Source organism: Eublepharis macularius, chromosome 6, assembly GCF_028583425.1.
Source record: "Eublepharis macularius isolate TG4126 chromosome 6, MPM_Emac_v1.0, whole genome shotgun sequence".
Lineage (NCBI taxonomy): Eukaryota > Metazoa > Chordata > Lepidosauria > Squamata > Eublepharidae > Eublepharis > Eublepharis macularius.
This window is the reverse complement of record NC_072795.1, coordinates 74,789,206-74,807,553: the sequence shown is the minus strand read 5'-3', so window position 1 is coordinate 74,807,553 and position 18,348 is coordinate 74,789,206. Positions and strand designations below refer to the sequence as shown.

Here is an 18,348-nt window from a genome sequence, read left to right as displayed (position 1 = left end):
AAGATTAGGGCCAAGATTGATTCTTCAGAAACCTAACTTTTCTCATAACTATCTGGTATTTATTAAGGTCCCATTTTAATTGTCTTTTATTTTTATTATTTTAACAACTGTATTTTATGCTTGTAAGATAGATTTCTATTTTTACTGTTTTTAACTTTGTATTGTGATGGCCTTTGGCCATATACAATTAAACCTACTACTACTACTACTATTTAAGCAGCTATTGAGGATTCTTGCTTCAAGAGAAGGTGAAAGTCATGCTCCATGAGTGGAAATCTTTGCACCTATAGAAATACTCCAGTAGGTCCAAGCCAATGTGGATCCCATAGATGCAATCATTTCTTCACATAAGGTTATCTCTACCCTTCCTAATACTTATGAATATGTTACAACTAGACATGGCCACGAACAGCATTACGAATGCAAAAAAAAGCCCATGAACAGCCTGTTCAGCTGTTCGCGAACAGGCTGTTCGCGAGGCCCCATTCCAAACAAACAGGTGGTTGTTGCAAGCCTCGTTCATTGCTGTTCATCAAGACAGAGACTCTGGCACCTGCAATCAATTCCCATGGCAACTCAGGCAGGGATTGTCTGAACTGCTGTTGCCCTGGAAACCCGGAATCAAAAATTCCGGAAGCTATTTGTATAGCTTCGGGGAGCTTCAGAGTTTAAATGCCCGTTACCGTGCTGCTGCTCAGCGTCACGGAAAGGGGCATTTAAACCCCTGAATCAGCTGCTTGTCGGGGCTTCCCCTACAAGCAGCTGAGTGCCGGCTGCACCTCTCCTGGTGCGAGAGGGATGAGCAGAAGCAGCCCCAGGTCACTGGCTCTGCCAGGTGCAAGTGGGACGGGGAGAATCTTCCCATCCCTCTTAGCACTGGGAGAGCTGGCGCCGCATGGCTTCTTCTGCCTGGTGCAAGAGGGACAGGGGGAATCTCCCTGCCCCACTCACATGGGGCAGAAGCAGCCCCTGGGTGCCAGCTTTGCCGGGTTCGAGTGGGAAGGGGAGAATCTCCCCGCACCGCTCACACTGGGCAGAAGAAGCCCGGCAGCACTGGGGTGGGGCAGGGGGTGGGGGCTGTGGGTGTTTAAAGGGCCCTGCTGCTTGCACGTGGCAGGACACAGCCCTTTAAACTATCAGCTGGCAGGGGGAAATCTTCCCCTGCCACCTACCAGCTGATAGTTTAAAGGGATCTTTAAAGGGCCAGGCAAGTGGATTAGAGGGGAGGGGGCTAAGTGGGGGGGAGCTTGGGGTGAGGGCTGCAGGCTCCAGCAAACAACAAACATGTTCGTGGCAGCATCATGTTCAACAATGTTCTTTGTTTGTGGATGGCAACGAACCACAAACAGCATGTTCTTTTTTTTCATGTTCGTGCCGATGTCTAGTTACAACCCAGAAAATTATACCAGTGTGCTAAAAATATTTTTCCAAGATTCATTTGCAACCACCCCACTCCCAAATAATTATCAGTATGCTTTGTTTTGTTTGTTAATGTTTTCATGAGATCAAGCTAACAGCAGAAGTACTGAAAGGAAATACAAAATGCCTAAGAAATGCTGAAGCCCCTTTCGATAAATTGAGATAGCTGAATGCTGCCTGAACTCAGTTTCCTGAAAGTTGAACTTGAGCGATTGGCAGAATTACAGCTGTTACCAAGTGGTAATTGTTGTATGGTGTCATTGGAAATCAAGAAGAAGTCGCAGATGCAAGAAAATACTTTTAGGAGTGGGGAGAAGAAATCCTACATTTTGTTTTATGCACAAAAATATTCAGCAAGCAAATTTACTAAAAACTGGGCAGCTTTATCCATTTGATCTGCTTAGAAGCAGCTTGAGTTTTATGGCCAGTCTTTTGATGCAAGGAACATCATACCTTCCATGAGGGCAGGAGTGGAAACACAAATGACCTTGATGTTGCCATTATAAATGAACTTGCTATTGACTGAGCTTAGCATTTTGGTAAATAACCAACATAAATGGGATAGATTTGTTATTCTCTAGTTTGGCACAAACTCTAATGTTCCTTCATCCATAACTGCTCACAGCACAAAACAGATAAAGAACACCACATCTGAGATTGTGGCTATACAGGATAGGAAGAGGAGGTTTAAGAGGAGGGCATTCCATAAAGTATCACCAAAACAGTCCTCTCATGCACAGCAAATGTGAGGGTACACATAGGAGGGCCCTCTGATATTGATCCAAATGGCTGGAGGAGGTTTGTATAAAGAAAATGTGGGCCTTGAAATACCCTGGTTCCAAATCCTTGAGGTCTTTACCTGCCAAAACCAACTTTTTAAATTGAGCCGGAAAACTACACAAAAACCAACTCAATTCAACTGCGAAAACCTGGAGTTATCTCCAACCCAAACCATGCTTTATTCAGTAATAATGGCAAGGCTCTGACTCCAAACAGAAATACTCATTCAGGAGGAGCTGGGAGCCTTCTAATCTGAAGGTTATGATGCTGTGCTGTACTATTGACGTAGGAGGGACGAGGAGAGTTGCTTAGCAGCAGCAGCGTTTATGTGAGACAGTTGACTTCAGGAACCATACCATTCCATCATATCACTGACTGGGAAGCCTTTCTGATTCAATATGAGCACAAACTGCAGTGGCTATTTGTATTTGGGGCTGTACACACAGGCAGAAGAAAGGCTTTGCTTGCATTCTCTGGCAGGTAGACAGACAGGGCAAGTGGGGGAGACAGGATATATCTTGCCTCCTCAGGGAGGCAGGCAGTGCTAGCCAGCCAACAAGCCCTGCAGGTGACAAATATGTTTTGCTTGCATCTGCTGACATTTAGGGCTACAGAGATCAGAAAATAAAGGCACAAATGTGAGGAAGAGGCTGTGGCTCAGTGGCCCTGGTATCACTTGCTAAAAGGATCATGTAGAAGATGTTGTGAAAGAGCTCTGCCAGACTAGAGAGCCACTGCCTGTCAGAGTAGCCAATATGACTTTGATAGACTAGTAAAATGTAGCTTTATGTGTCTGTGTGCAAGAACCCCATCCCAAGCAAAAGGTCGCCCATCCACCTTTCAGACAGACTTGATGGGGAAAGGTGCCCCATTTATTTAATACTGTAATTACATACTGTAATTTCACTGAGAGATCAGTGATCAGGATCGAGTCATGCCGCTACACGAAAGAAAATCACTGATTAAGGATCCAAGGCCTCTCAATGTCATGTAAAAGCACAATGCTTTTGCACTTTTCTCTAAATACAAGCCACTGTCTCCTCATCTGCTATCAGCCTAGCAGAGGGAAAAGACAAGCAAGCACAGATGAAGGTGGGGTCCAATTCGAATTACGTTTAAACAGCCTCATTTGGGGCCACCATATTCTTCAAAGGCATGTAGAGTCTGTTACAATCATCCAGAGTGAATGCCATTAAAACATACTAAAATTGCTGCTGTTTTGCATTCCTTAAGTTCAGGATACCAACTTCAGTGGCTGAAGCATAGTAGTTGAGCCTGCACTCTGCTGGTTCAATTCCCACTACAGCCATGAACTCAGCAGGTTGCCTTGGGCAAGCCACCCCTCTCAGCACCAGCTCCCCAGCTGTATTGCGGGGATAGTAACAGCACTGACTTTGTCAACTGCTCTGAGTGTGGCACTAATTTGTCCAGAAGAGCATTATATAAACACAAGGTTGTTGTTGTAATATGCACCTTTAATATGAATTGTATACCTGAGTCAGAGAACTACCCTCTCCCTTTCTACTCCATCCAGCCCAGCGACTTGCTATTTTAACATCAAGCATCCCAGGAAAGTCTTTTCACAGATAGCCAAATACCTTGGCCATTGCTGACACAACCTCCAACTCATCAAGGACAGGCTTACAGTTGCCAACTCTGATTCATAAAACTCCTGGAGTTTTTGCAGGGGAGGAAGCGCAGTTAGGGAATTGTTACCATAGAGTCTGCTCTCTGCCACTGCCATTTCCTCCAGGGGTACTGAGCTCTGTATTCTGAAGACGAGTTGTAATTCTGACAAGAATTTATGGCCCCACCCTGAACTTGGCAGCTTTACAGAGGATGGACTTTCTGCCCCTTTACCAAACTGCTACCGCAAGGTAATTGGAAGTCATTGGGGGAGGCAGATATTTATGGGCAAGACCCAGGAAATTATGGACAACTGAAGAACTTTTTGAACAGATTCTTTTCCTGAGAATTTCCCAAACATCACAAACTGCTGGGCCCTTGCATACTTGAGTCTGGGGAAGTTACACATCTTCACCCAATCTGGGTTGCCCAATTTGTCTGTCCAGGCAAAAGCACAGATGGTTTATCAGCCAGAAGTGAAAAGAAAGACACTCTGGGCATTGTCAGAAGCAAGTGCTCTCGTATAACATTCAAGATGTTTTGACATCTTGAGCATAAATATGAGATCTACACAAGGTTTTAGAGCTTATTTGGTGCACCAATAATTTAGACGGGTCAGCAAGGCTCTCACTTTTCTCAGGTGAAATGGCTTACAAAGTTATAGTCAGAGAGAAAAGCACCAGGACAAAGCTGAGTCTTCTGCCTTTCCCATCATAACTTATCTGAGCTTTCTGAACAAAATGCAAGAAGTCTGAAGCTCTGAAATGAGGATTCCAAATTGATAATTTGGAATTACTGGCAGGGCCAAATACGTGCAACATTCTAGCCAGTGCAGGCCTCTGGACCGTAGTGACAGTGGCAATATCAAGATCTGCAGCATCCTTGGCTAGTGCTGTCACTATGACTTCCTCTCTGACAATATAACCATCAAGAAAGTGACATTACACAAACAGCACAAGGGAGCAGAAAGTAGCACGTTGACTGAGAATAGGGATGAGATGGGAAGACTGAACTTTTCAAAATCAGATGGAGGGGGAGAAAATGTCTAACCAATGCTCAAAAAACAGAAGAGCTTAATGGGGCTTCAGCATTTGAACACGTTACACAGCTCCCTATTCCACGTGCACTTCTCAGGCCTTGCCTCCCACATTCACTCTACTGCATGACAAAAAATATCATCCTCATCAAATCATATGCAAATCACATACACCAGCTTTTCAAAAGAGCAAATTGTTACCAATGTACTTATTTTAATTTTAAAAACTGCATTAATACTTCCCAATGTAAACCTACACATTTCCTAATTTTTCCAGAGGTGTTTTCTAATCATGTGGGAAGCAAGAGGCTATTGGAGATCAATAGACCTAAAACACAGACATGATGAAAAATCCTGTTACAGTTGGTGCAGAATGGCACACTTATCTTACTGACATGCATCAGACTGGATGAATCTCTCAGAGCTGCTACAAGCTAGTCCACTTGCAAATAGATGTAAGCTATGCAGTCGGATAATTAAATGGCACAGTCTGGAATAACCATCTGTTCTCTCTAAGATTAAGGAGGAAGAACACCATCAGTTGACTGACATTGGTTTCGAAGCTCGAACTGTCAAAATAGCTTGCCCGCTGCTAAATGCCTCTGACTAGATCATGCTGCTCACCAGCCAGTTCCTTGGTTTTCAGTGGATACCAGCTCGTTCTCATTAGAGTGCATAGCTGGGGATATCAGGGCTCCTTTCTGCCCCCTCTCCCATTTTAGCTCATTTCTTTGCATCTTCTAGTTTGCTAGTGGAAGCATAGTAGCCTTGGTTGGAATAAAAGTGTTCTTCCTGCAGCATCCATCTATTATTTATTTAGCCATGTGACTTTCAAATGGTTTCCATTTTCCTTCCTTTTCCTCTCTCAGCGCCAGCTTCTCTCAAAAGCAGAACCCTTACTAGAAACTTGCCTTTTATTTCCACTTATTTCCTTCCTTCTCTCAAGTCCACCTGGCTCAAAGGCACCATTTTCTTTATATACTAGAAACTTCCCTTTGTTTGCTAAGTGTTCTTATGCTGTACCCAGCACAGTGTTTATGGTGGAATTCCTAATTTATTATATATTTTAGTGTTTGTGTGTGTGTGGGGGGGTGTTGTATGCAACTTCACAGCTTGTGGGAACCAGTTATTCTGAACTTGTGGTTGTTCAATCCAGTATGTGTCTTGCGTTTTCATTTCTAAATAAAAAGTGATATAACCATCCTAAAAATTATCCCAAAGAGATTAAAGACTACAAACATGCTTAAGAGTGGTGGATTTCCCAATTAATAATAATGACTTTATAAATAATCCTTTTCCAAGTATGCAAAAGGTAGAACCTAATACTTGCCAAACCTTATTTCTATTGAAGTCAACATTACACAGAATTCTGCAGAAGGCTTGCTCACAGCCTTAAGATGAAGTAATTAATGTGCTCAGGTAGAGAGGAGGGGAGGGGAGCAGACGACTCTGGGCAATTATGCCTAGCATTGGCTAAAACAAGTGATTCCCATGCTGCTTTCTGCAGCCCACCCCCATCAGGGAACATTATGCAAGTCTTCCCATTTTAAAAAATAAAATGAAATCAAGGAAGGCTAGAGATTTGCCAGGAAATGGGGTGGGGCTTGTTTAACCCACCTTCTCCCTCCCCTGCTCCAAATCATCTCTGCACTTCTTTGAAGCTGGGGAATGGTAGTTTTGAATAGAAAGGAGCAAGCAGCCCCTTTCTGTCCTGCCGTTTCAAACAAGCAGCCACTTCTCAAGGCAGATGCATAGAATTTGAAGAGAGGATGGTGCAAGCCTAGGGAAGGGACAAGGCTAAACTTTAAACCAAAAGGCCAAGCCAAGATAAAAAAATTAAAAGGCAGATCTTTATTCCATAAAGACATTTATTACATCTGACTAGTGTATCATTTAGAATAAACAATCTGGATACACTTTGCTAGAATACTTCTACACTAAATGTATTCCTGTCCCTTGTCTCAAATTGTCAAGACCAAGTGTTTGTCTAGTATTTTTGAAGGAGCTCAGAGTGTCATACAGATTCCCTCCTCCCTTCCATTCCTCACAACGGCAATCAAATTGCACCTTCCAGTATTCTTCCATGTGCCAGCTACATTCTTCAGACAGCCTTCTTCTTGTGATGATGCACTCTTAGGACTGCATGGCAACTGTTAGGTCTTGGGCTTTTTCTTTGTATCTCTCGCCCCCTGAAATTGGTTCTCAAAATGGGGGGGGGGCATCTGGTAATAGTATTAAGGAAGTGGTTCTGTATCTGAGTGAAGGTGAGTAGAATCACATTATTTGCAAATGCTGCAATGTCATAAAAGAAGCACAATTACCCTTAAGTATGTCTACTGTGCCTACAGAGAGCGAAGGAGGGGAAAGGGGGCCAGAAGTGGGTAGGGGGGCTCTGTTCTGATCCTGTCTGATGTCTTACAGGAAGCCCAAGCCAAGAAGGCTGACTAAACCACTGGGTCCCATCTTGTGCTGCTTCGCCAGGATGGCTGCTTTTCAAACAATAGGTCACTGCAATGGGAATTACAAACCGCATAAAGATGCTTAATTTTCAGTCTTAATATATGAAATCAGGAAGGGTCTGCTTTTGCTCTTTAAATCTACATTTAAGAAAACGATTTGAATAGAGGGAAATATCTCACCTTTCACATTAAGCAAGGGGTGGCATATGCATTTGCTGTATTTTGTTTTTAAACATCAGAAAACACCAAAACAAAGGCCAGAACATACTAAAACCAGCTTCCATATAGCTAACACCTCCTATTCTGGAGTAGGAATTTAGCATTACTTACTAACATTATTTACCAAGGATCTCAGTGCTACTGGGCAATGAGCTTCCATGCCCCAGGCCAGAGTTGTCAGAAACACTGGCCAGGAGCACATACACACAAAATGGAATGTGCAGCAATATATGATGTAAAGTAACTGTTTAAGTTACAAATGAGCCAGAGATCATTCACTACAAGGAGGCTGGGTTCTAGGGTCTCACTGTGACAAGTATTACGTACATAAGGAGAATGGCATATGAAGAAGGTCAAATTATGATTTTAGATACCAAGAGGTATCATGAAGACCAAGCCTTAAAAGCAGTGAGAATTCAGGGAACAGTATTTTAAGGAAGCTATTTAAGAGAATTCAATCACTGGCTTTCTTGCCTTAAATACATACGTTAGATATTCAGACAGGAAATTCGGCATGTGAAATGGCAGTAACTGGTGCTAACCTTGAAAAATGTTCTGACCCAGTAGAAACACTGTACACGCACATGTGCATGCATATACACCACTGCCTGATCTAGTGAGAAAGATACTTTAGATACAGAGACCTCAACTGTAGATATCCAAGATGGTGCCACTACGATACATAACATCGGCCAGAAAACTATACACAGTACTGTCATGATCTAGACACAGAATCTACAGTTCTGTATAGCTCCGTTCAGCCCACATTGAAGTGGTCTGGTTCTACAAAACATATCATATAATCACTTTGCCCTAAAACAATGAGTTGCCATAAGAAAAAAGCAGCCCACAAAAGTCAGCCTACTCAATGAACCAAAGTAGGAATCTGAGAAACTAGCTTTATTCTCTTCATCTCCTCATAATGAACACAGGAGATAGGTTAAAATAGTATAATTCATAACTAAGAATCAAGAAAAAAGTCACTGCTGTAAAGTGATTTCTCATTTTGATTGTTTCAACCCAGATGCATAATTCTATAAGGTAATTTTCCATCAATATAATTCATTTGTATGTAGCTCTCATCTTCCCAGGCCTTAATAAGGTTTAATAAATCTTCCCAGAAGTCTGTGTTATTCTTGCTATATACCAATGAGGAAATCTGACAGAAGGAACTGATCTGTAAAAAGCTACCAAGAAGGTCACAAGTGGCGTAAGAACAGCACAGGGAAGGACAGCATAGGCAAAGTTATTAACATCAGGTGCTCTTTGGTTTGACACCTCAGGAGGTATAAAAATCAGACATAAACAAGGGGTTCAGTTTTCAAAGTGACCATGAAAAGCTCACCTAAGTTTTAGAAACAGAAAATTTTGAAGAACCCTTGTTGCAAAAAATTGGTGGTTTGCTTTTGTGAAGCAAGGAGGACTTGTTCACACGTCACAGATTGGGTAGAAATCATCATGTTTATCTCCAGAGAAACTCTGTGCTCCCTTTATCTGCAGTAAAGTTAAACCATTTGGGGTTGTATGTAGATGCACCCATTCCATGAAAAGAAAAAAAACATAGACTAAAATATGTGGACTCATTCCAAACTATCTGGAATGGCATGTTCCATATGCTCTATAAAATATTTGGAAGGTACAGCAGTTTTCATATGCTTTCTTGGGCTAAGCTAACCCCAAGCGATTCTATTGCCCAACAACATATACGACAAACAGAATGCAGTTTGCACCAAAATCTCTTGTCAAGATTTTTAACCAATATTTCCTCTATAAAGTCTACAAAGTTTGCTTACTTTCAGTCCAGTAACCGTCATGCAACGTTTAAAATAAAAGTAAATATGCATTAAACCTAATTTTATATTGGCTGGGGAGTACTTTTTCCAAAGAGGGATAAAATTATGATCCAGTTTTTAGTCTTCTGTGATTCTCCACAAATTTACAGCCAAAGTTAGACTTCAGTATTAGAAAATGTCCAAAAGACTCAGTGGCAGCTCATTTATAAATATACTATTTATAATGAATACATTGATACAGAATGACTTATAAAAAAGCAAGGCAATCTTTTATAGACACAACAATCAACATTACAATAATCCAGAAAGTACATTGTTTTGTAGACTGTTTACACGCTTTCATTTTCAATCACAAATTAGCGTGGTCTTCTATTTAACAGGCAGAAACCTACATTGCTTAAGACCCAAACATCAAAATAATAAACAGAATCGTAAGATCATTGTAGATTTTTTTAAAAAAAACATCAGATGTTCTTTTGCAGATATCATCATTAGTAATTGTCCTACATGTGCCTTTTAAAATTGGTGTGTTGTGCAAATTACTGCCGAGTGTATACCTAATTAAGCAAGAACTAATTAAACAGAACTAAGCAAGTTCTGACATGCTGATTAAAGATACAATGGAAGTGCAATATTTATGATACAACTGCTTTGCTGTAAATTCAGGTTCTTTAATAGTCAGGAAGGCATTTTCTCCTTGGATATGTTAAAAACACAAAATCATTCCAATGCCTAATTCAAAAACAAGTTCAAAGATGCTACTGTAAAATCTGCCTGTATTTTCAATACTACTTTCTTTCCCCCCCTTTTTAATACTTTGCAAAACCATTTTAGTGAGCTAGAATCACTCAAGTTTTAATATTTGCAAATATAAATAGTACAAATTGTCTGAAACATCAAATACCAAACACTGTAAACTTGTTTTAGCAGAAAATGAATTTAATAGCATCCACCATGAAACTGTGCAACATTCCTTTTTAAGGCTGATAGTACAGCTTTTCTTTCCCCACTCTCTACACCAAAATTAAGCATTTTAACTGCCATTAACATTTCACAGGAGTTATCAGTAGATACAATTTGTTTCCAAGTTATTCCATCACTTAGGCCTTCCTTTATATTTCTGTGTTCTAAAATAATCCTTAAGGGAGATTGGATTCTTGTATTTCCCCTAACTATGGAGGAGCTGAACAAATGGGCCACTTCAGTGGTGCAAGAGATGCAGTATGACTGCAGCTTAAGAAGTACTTGGATAACCTCTGCTTCACTTGCCATTAAGATCCTGTCAACTGTTTTACACCCAGAAGTAGAGGAGTTCTCCCACAAAGCATAGAGTTGTTTATATTATCGCATGGAGTACTTTCAAGTCACTACAGGCCATAGTCCTGTTAGATCGGAGCAGGTTCATGATGAACACTGAGCATGCATGGTCTTCTGCCAAGACTCTTGAGAAAGACTTGGATTGTCATAAATTCACTAACATAAAAGGTAGAACTGAATTAGTAAAGCTAGTACTGTACAGTACACAGAGCAAGGGAGATGATGGATCTTTAAAAAGATATTGCCTCCCCCCAACATATCTAAATATATGCTCTTCTACTCTGATAGTGTCTCACCATGCAGCAAGTCTGAGAAATTTTTCCCAGTTTATAATTGACACAGATTCAATTCTTAAGCCTCCAATTAATACATCCCTGCCTGATTTAGATGGACTAAATCTAACTGGTTAAAATTAATAGTTTCCCACAAAGTAATAAACATTTCTGGATACAGAATAATTTTGAAACATCAAAAATCTAAATGACTACTACATTTTGTGAAAATATTTTTGAGGTTTTTTTTTTAAGGGTGTATCATCATCTCTTTATATGCTTTTCTTCTCCCTATGCCCCCTTGCATTCTCTATTGATTATGAAACAAAAAATTCATCCCAGTGGGATTTTGGAGTATTTTTTCATTATGAATTCAGTGCTCAACTCAAGAATATGTTTTTGACCCCTGTTTACATACAGTGCTGAAGTAGGATCCTTTTACTGGTTTTAAAAAATCCAGTTATGTATGGTTTATTTTATTTAAAAATGTATAAATAAAACCCATTTCCAATGTTCAGATGATTTTCTGGAGAAGGAAAGTGTCAGTCATATAATCCTTGGCAAAATGAACAATCTTTTTAATATATTTACAGATATAAAGATGAGTTGCATAAATGCAGCCCAACTTAATCTAACCCACAACTCCATGGAGTGGAACAAGAAACCAGCCTACTGGAAATATACTATCCCTGCTCCAATTTTATGAAATATTCAAAAAATGTTCCTCAAACTATCCAGCCATTTTCAACACATGGCTAAACTCTGGCTTTAAAGCTATATATAGACAATTGACTTGCAATACAGTATCCCTACTCCAAAATAAAAGTGCAACTGGGCAGCTCAGACACACATCTCTCACTTGAAGAAGCATTATGAATAAAAAGATGGGCATCCCATCCAGAACCAGTGGAACAAATTTACAGCTTCAGCATAAAAGTGAACTTTTATGTTCTAACCAACACCACTACCACCACCATGATAGGCATCTTCACATTTTTACATCTTAATGCTCAAATAGATTGGTTGTGCAAAGCTGAAACTGTACAATAGTATAAACAAAATCTAAAATGCAATAGCTATTACTAGATTTGTTTTAAGGAAAAGGTGGCAGAAACTAATATTCCTTTTATAAAATCCAGTGACATATAGAGTAGTTTAAACTACCAGCATAAGCCCTTTAAGAGTTTTATATCTCCAACTGCCCTTTGTTAGAAAATCTTTTTTGCTAAAAAGAAAAAAAAAATCAGCCAGAATGCAAATTTGTATTCTTCTCCGAGAAAGCATACCAAAGTAGCAAGATATGCTTGGCAAAATCCAAAGAAACTCAGGCACGCTCCAAGTCCCACTGAAATCAACAGTAGTTACAGCATATATTTAAGCTTAACCAGCAGCAAGTCTATTTAGCACTGCATCTTTAAGCATGCAATCTTAACGATTTTAAAAAGACAAGCATGCTTAGCTATCTGAGGAGTGTGCCCTTTAAATAAACTTTACTGTTAGAAATAAAAACTGCAAAAAAAAAACCCTTTCAAGAGGGGAAAATATTTTTCTTGGTATGTATGATTTGTTCAAAAGTTATAGCGCTCTAAAGCTCCAATATTCCAGAAGGAAAACTAAAGTGAAGTAAGTTGTTATGAAAAAGAAAAAAATATCTGGAATGTAACCACTATATGAGCTTCCAAAATCAAAATGACACCACAAGGTACGATTTAAGTGTCTATTCCACCGCAGCATCATTTAGCCCTTTGTACAGCCATGAAATGACAATAAAGATAGCATGGAAATGAACCACATTACCATTTTCTACAGAGCAATCAAATTCTACGTACAAATGAAAAAGTATCCTTTTTTTAAACAGATCATTCTTTAATACTGAGATTGATAGGATGAGGTTGAAAGAGAATAAATCATGATACTGAACTGATTAAATTGAAGCAAGTGTCCCCACTGTAGGGAAAAGTGCATTTAGTTCAGCAGCAAAACAGCACAGCATGAAGATATTGTGCTTGGATGCAGATGCTCCATAATAAAGGGACGTACGAGGCAAGGCAAGATATAAAACCAGAGTAACAATGGTAACCAGCCATAAATCTTAATATATACTGCAGTGTTTCAAACAGACACATTCATTAATTGTACAGGGACTAAGAGAAACCCAACTGCCTGTTGTCATGAAATACATATCTATCGTTTTCTTTTCAATGTACTTTTAGACCTTAAAAGAATGTGTAGCTCTTCAACAAATCAATCCATTTCTAATCAGGAAACATTGCTTGTCACAGATCAACCATAAAAGAATTGGTTTAAATATGATATGCCTACAACCAATAGCCCAAGGAACCAAGATTTAAAATTCATTCAAGCTTTCATTGGACAGTATCTTTTCCTACTTACCAGCTTGTTTATTTTTGTTTTACTATAAATCAGTCAATAAAAAGTCCCCAGCAGAAGCATATACATTCTAGATATGATTAAAACAGAGCAAACCAAAAAAAAATCCATTGATTTACTCTGACTGTAAACAACATACAACACCATTTGTTTCAAATCTCAGAATAAGTTAAAGGATCTCCCCAACTAGAAGACAAATTACTCCAAAAGGTTTTTGTCACAATTTGGTGTGCAGAGGGGAATGATAGAAGAAAGTTCATATTACCGAGTTGCATGTTTTTCCCCATGAAATGAGGGATCCATCTAAAAACATTTTATCCCTTAAATTTATCAGCAAGGTTGGCAATCATTTCCAGTGAACTGGCATCTCCAGATTATCTAGAAATCCATCAAATTCAGCAAAGAAAACTTAGACAAGCATTTTACAAAGAAAAAAAATCTAAATGGCTATGCTTCCTCTATTAGCAGAAACACATAAATGGTCTTAAATTTGCCTGTTTTATATTATTTATGTTTTATATATAATATAATATACAATATATATTATATTATATATACACACATACACAATACCAATAATGCTCTTTGCATTTTGTACAGTGTATGGGACAACCCAATTCTTTTCCAATCCTGGCACTGAGTGGCCTAAATAATAATAATAATAATAATAATAATATATACATAATGACACCCTCAATAGCATTTATATTTTGTACACCTTTAGGACAGCTATCCATCAGACCATGGCACGGTAAGGTCCCTGCATTTTCAGGAACTGGATGATAAAGGAAGGTCCCCCTGCAACAATTTGAGCTGGAAGGGTATTGAGTGGACAGTTCTCAATGCTCATTATCGACAGTTTACTGCAGAGGGCCAGTTCAAAAGGAAGGCTGTTCAGGTGAGGGTTGTCATTCAGATACAGTTCTTCCAGATTCTCCAGTGTACCTGCATAAAAGCATTACCACAATTACTATAAAAATAAAAACTCCTTTGGTTAAAGGTGGTTTATTTAATTTAGAAAAAAAAGCTAATTTATATTTTTTAAAAGGAGAAATAATTTGTTTTCCGGATACTTGGTTACAGCATCCAAGCAGAAGCCTTTAATTCATCAGGCAATTATTATTCTGCAACTACAGCAGCTTTCAGTAGCTGGTATGCAAAGAGGAAAAAATATATGTGCATCTAGAAAGGACCAAACCACTGTGACCTTTCCTTATCAACTCAAAACATGGTAGGTTTTTTAAAAAAGCATTTCTTCTCTTACTCATAACTCTTCGGGAGGGTTACGTATACTTAATCTGGAAAAGGGTATATCAGAATGGATTTTCAGACAGACCCTTCCCCCAGACAATTATGTAAGTAAGATGTCACTGGGACATAGTTTATGTACTGCTGTAAAGCTGATATTGCAGAATATCTCTACACATGTAATACATCTCCAGTATATCAATGCCTGCTGAAACGATATTACACATCACCTATGCATCAGTAAAACAAACTGCATCTTACCAATTTCCTCAGGAAGTTGTGTAAGAAAATTCTCCCCCAATCCAAGATGTGTCAGGTTGATGAGGTGTCCGATTCCTCTAGGAAGGGTGCTCAACTGGTTATTTGTTAGGATCAGTCTCTGGTAGAGCAACAAAGTACGTAAACATCAAAATAACATCAGCTACCATCACAGAATTCAGCCAGAACAAGCAAAACATGGGCAGCATTATCTGAGTACCATAAAAACTAGCTGCCCCCACAATCATAGCTGAAAGTATGAACTTCATCATCATGCAGCAAATGGCAAGTATGAGATCCATAGAGAGACCCTCCACAAAACACCCTCCTTGCAATCACACCCAAAGTCACTGTCAAGTGTTCCATCTTAATGGGTTAGGAGGATACCTTTCTGAGATTTTCCTCCTTAGAAGGCAGTAACACATACAGATGCAACAGGGCCTATCACCAAATCAGTATCCTGATTCAATGACAGGGGTTCAGTTTTCATTTGGCACAGACATCTACCTTTTGTGTAGATTTAAAAATATTGTTTTATAATGACAAACATGAATTTTATAGTCTGTACATGATCGTTTCACCTGTAGATCCCTAAGGTACGCTATTTCATTTGGCAAAGATTCCAACTTGTTTTCCTCCAGATCCAATTCTCTGAGTTTCCTCAGGTTTCCAATGCCATGGGGAAGATTCCTTAAAAGATTGTTTGATAAAATAAGAACCTAAAGAAAAACAATAAAACTTTTAATAACCAAGCAACTATCAAATACACCAGCAATCATTAAAACTAGGTATTCTTCAATGAAAACATCTGAATACTGTTTAGTATCCAACTTTAATGTCACCATGTTCCCACCAAAAGACAATTAGAAAGCAGAAAACAGGCTCAATGGGCCAAGAGTGGAAAACACACACACTTTTAGGCAGCAGTCTTTGAAAAATGCTATATATGCATTCTCACTGGCAGATGCTTAGTTCAATAAGAAAGTAGTTTAGTGGGTATTGTTAAAAATACATAAAAATCCTTTCATTTCCAGTATAAACTGAAGAGACTTAAGAGTGTTAGTAACTATTTAAAGCATCCAACAAAACTGTAAACAGAGCTTGAAGAGAACTTTCTTAGTTCCCACCCCTTTGTAAGTTTACATCTGCCAGAGGGCTGAAGCGCTTCCCCAAAGGTTCATGGAACACTGCATACACCCCAAAAAAGCAGTGCTGGGCACATGCAATAATAGGCAAAATGACCCTAGACACCCAGAAGTGTTCTTTCAATAGAGAAAAGTGGTCAGAAACCACAATCCTGTACAGCTTGTGTGTTTTGCTTGTTCTTTTTCATTAAGGTTCTGTATCTATTCTATTATTTACTATTATTATTTATTATTATTTACAGTTTTGAACATGATCCTAGAATGTGGATCAAAACACACTCAACAGTGCCATGTACACACAAGGGGGATTTTCCCTCACAGTTGGCATTTGTGGGTTGAGTAGCAATCCAACCACAACTGAAGGCTTTCAGCCTAGAAAGGCACTGATAAGCACTAAGAAGGAAGCCAAAAGCAGTAAGAGAGAACAGGAAAAGGGAGGAAAAGGTGGTATGGAGGGAAGGAGAAATGGATGTGTTTCCCTTCCCCATGAACTGTGCAGGTCTCCATTTGTTTTATACTAATTCTCTAAGGCGTTCTAGGATCTCTTTAATAATAATTGTACGTACATGAATTACAGGCAATAGCTCTAAAGCTGTAAACAACCATAATCAAGGCTTTCTTCTTCAGAAAAGTATCCCCTTTTCCACGTGAAAATCATTAGCTTCAGAAGCAGAGCAAAAGCTTGCAAAACTCCTATTTCCTACCCGTTCTACATGAAACGGATTTCCCATTAGCTGCACAACAACACTTCTTTAAAATTTATGTTACTGTCACGTAAAGTGACAATATAAATGTCATATACCCACTCTCCACATATCCTAAGGGTTAGATTCAAAGATTCTCTTCCATTGATAGAAGGGATTCCTACCAGTGGAATAGGGGGACTTACTTTTGAGTCCCATTCCCACTGCTGACTTTGGTATTGCCCCCCTCCCACATTCTGTTCTCAAGCATCCTTTGTACCCAAGATCAATATTTAGGAGTGCAAAATAGGCTGGAGTGAAAAGGAAGAAGGCAGGAAAATCCTGTTCTGTCAGTGGAACTCTTGTTGAAAACACTCTGAATCCATCGTTTATGTATTTTAAACTACCATATAAAACCACCAAGTAAAAAGTAACTTTCAATAAATCTTTGGTGTCACTGGCTCAGAGAAAATCCTTGTTTTTCACCAGTGCTGGCAGAGGAGGAATGATGATTTTCACCAGTTCCCCACTCCCACTGCGGAGTCCCACACTGGCTCAAGTGGTGTTTCTGGAGGTTCCTCCTGATCCACATTTCACATGGCAAAGCACACTGCAGTCAGTGAGAAGGGAATCAGACCAGATCTTGTTCCCAGGTTCCACTCACGCTACTTTGGATCCAAGCCAATGACTACAAATCATGTACTATAAAGGTGTCAGTAACTAGAGATTAGATGTTCTGCAACTGTTTGAGATATCACAGTTATCTCAAAGGGCTGCATGTGTAATACTGAAAGGTGAGGGTGAGACTGGCACAGCAATTATAGAAAAAACAAAAGCCTAGGTTGTTTCTATAAGGGATGGTAGTGTAATGCTGGATCCATGCTATGGTTACCATGAGGCTAGACTATTGTATTGCACTCTACATGGGAGAACTCAGAAACTACAGTTGGTATAGAGCACCACAGCCCGACTATTATCAGGTACTAAGCAGAATGTACCTATTTCCATTTTGAAGACACCGTGTTGGTTATTGATCAGCTACTGGGTTCAATTCATGGTTCTGGCTATCACCTCAATTATTTTATTTATTGCAATGCAATGTTTTCTACCTTTGTAACTCTTCCAGCATTAAGGTATGACAAGCCTTAGACAGTTTTGTTGCCTCAGACAGTTTTTTATTTGCATTATTTTCATTTCTGTAGTTGTAGTGTAGTTGTAGTCCCATGATATTGTTTTTTTATTAGAAAGCTTTGATGTTTGAATTATTTTTCATATTTTGTCATCTGCTTCAAGTCTCAGTGAGATAGGCTATAAATGAAGTAAACAAGCAAACATACATTGGAATGTTTATTGTATGTATCCCCTCCCATTTTTACAGCAATGTCCTCTTCTTTTGTAACCCCCTTTCTTCAGTATGGCATGTCATGCCCTAGGCAGTTTTTCATTTACATTGTTTTCAGTTCTGCAACCCTAGTCCTACTGCATTGCTGGAGGTCTCTGCTGTCTAATAGAATTGCTTTTCATATTTTGTAATCAGTCTTGAATCTTGGTGAGAAAGGCAACCTATTAAATGAAGTTAATGATATATCTAATTCCTATCTATGCCAAAGAGAATATGATCAACAGATCTACAAAATGGAGCAAGGGGTAGATAGGGAAATTTCTCTACAAACCTGAATGAAGCCCCAAATCTGAAGGAAAA

The 18,348-nt window shown here is 39.2% G+C and overlaps 1 protein-coding gene and 1 long non-coding RNA gene across 5 annotated transcripts in view; one reads left to right on the top strand and one right to left on the bottom strand.

Annotated features, from left to right (window-relative positions):
- The window catches only part of LOC129331874 (uncharacterized), a 46,571-nt gene that overhangs the window by 19,485 nt on the left and 8,738 nt on the right, over window positions 1-18,348 (top strand). The window lies entirely within an intron of this gene.
- Window positions 9,532-18,348, bottom strand: part of SHOC2 (SHOC2 leucine rich repeat scaffold protein) — an 86,041-nt gene continuing 77,224 nt past the window's right edge. For all 4 annotated transcript variants that reach the window (XM_054982501.1, XM_054982498.1, XM_054982500.1 and 1 more), the window contains 3 exons: window positions 15,400-15,537; window positions 14,822-14,939; window positions 9,532-14,257 (listed from right to left, as the gene is read on the bottom strand). In XM_054982501.1, the coding sequence (XP_054838476.1) occupies window positions 14,049-14,257; window positions 14,822-14,939; window positions 15,400-15,537 (465 nt within the window). In that variant the 3' untranslated portion in view covers window positions 9,532-14,048. The remainder of the gene's footprint in view (window positions 14,258-14,821; window positions 14,940-15,399; window positions 15,538-18,348) is intronic.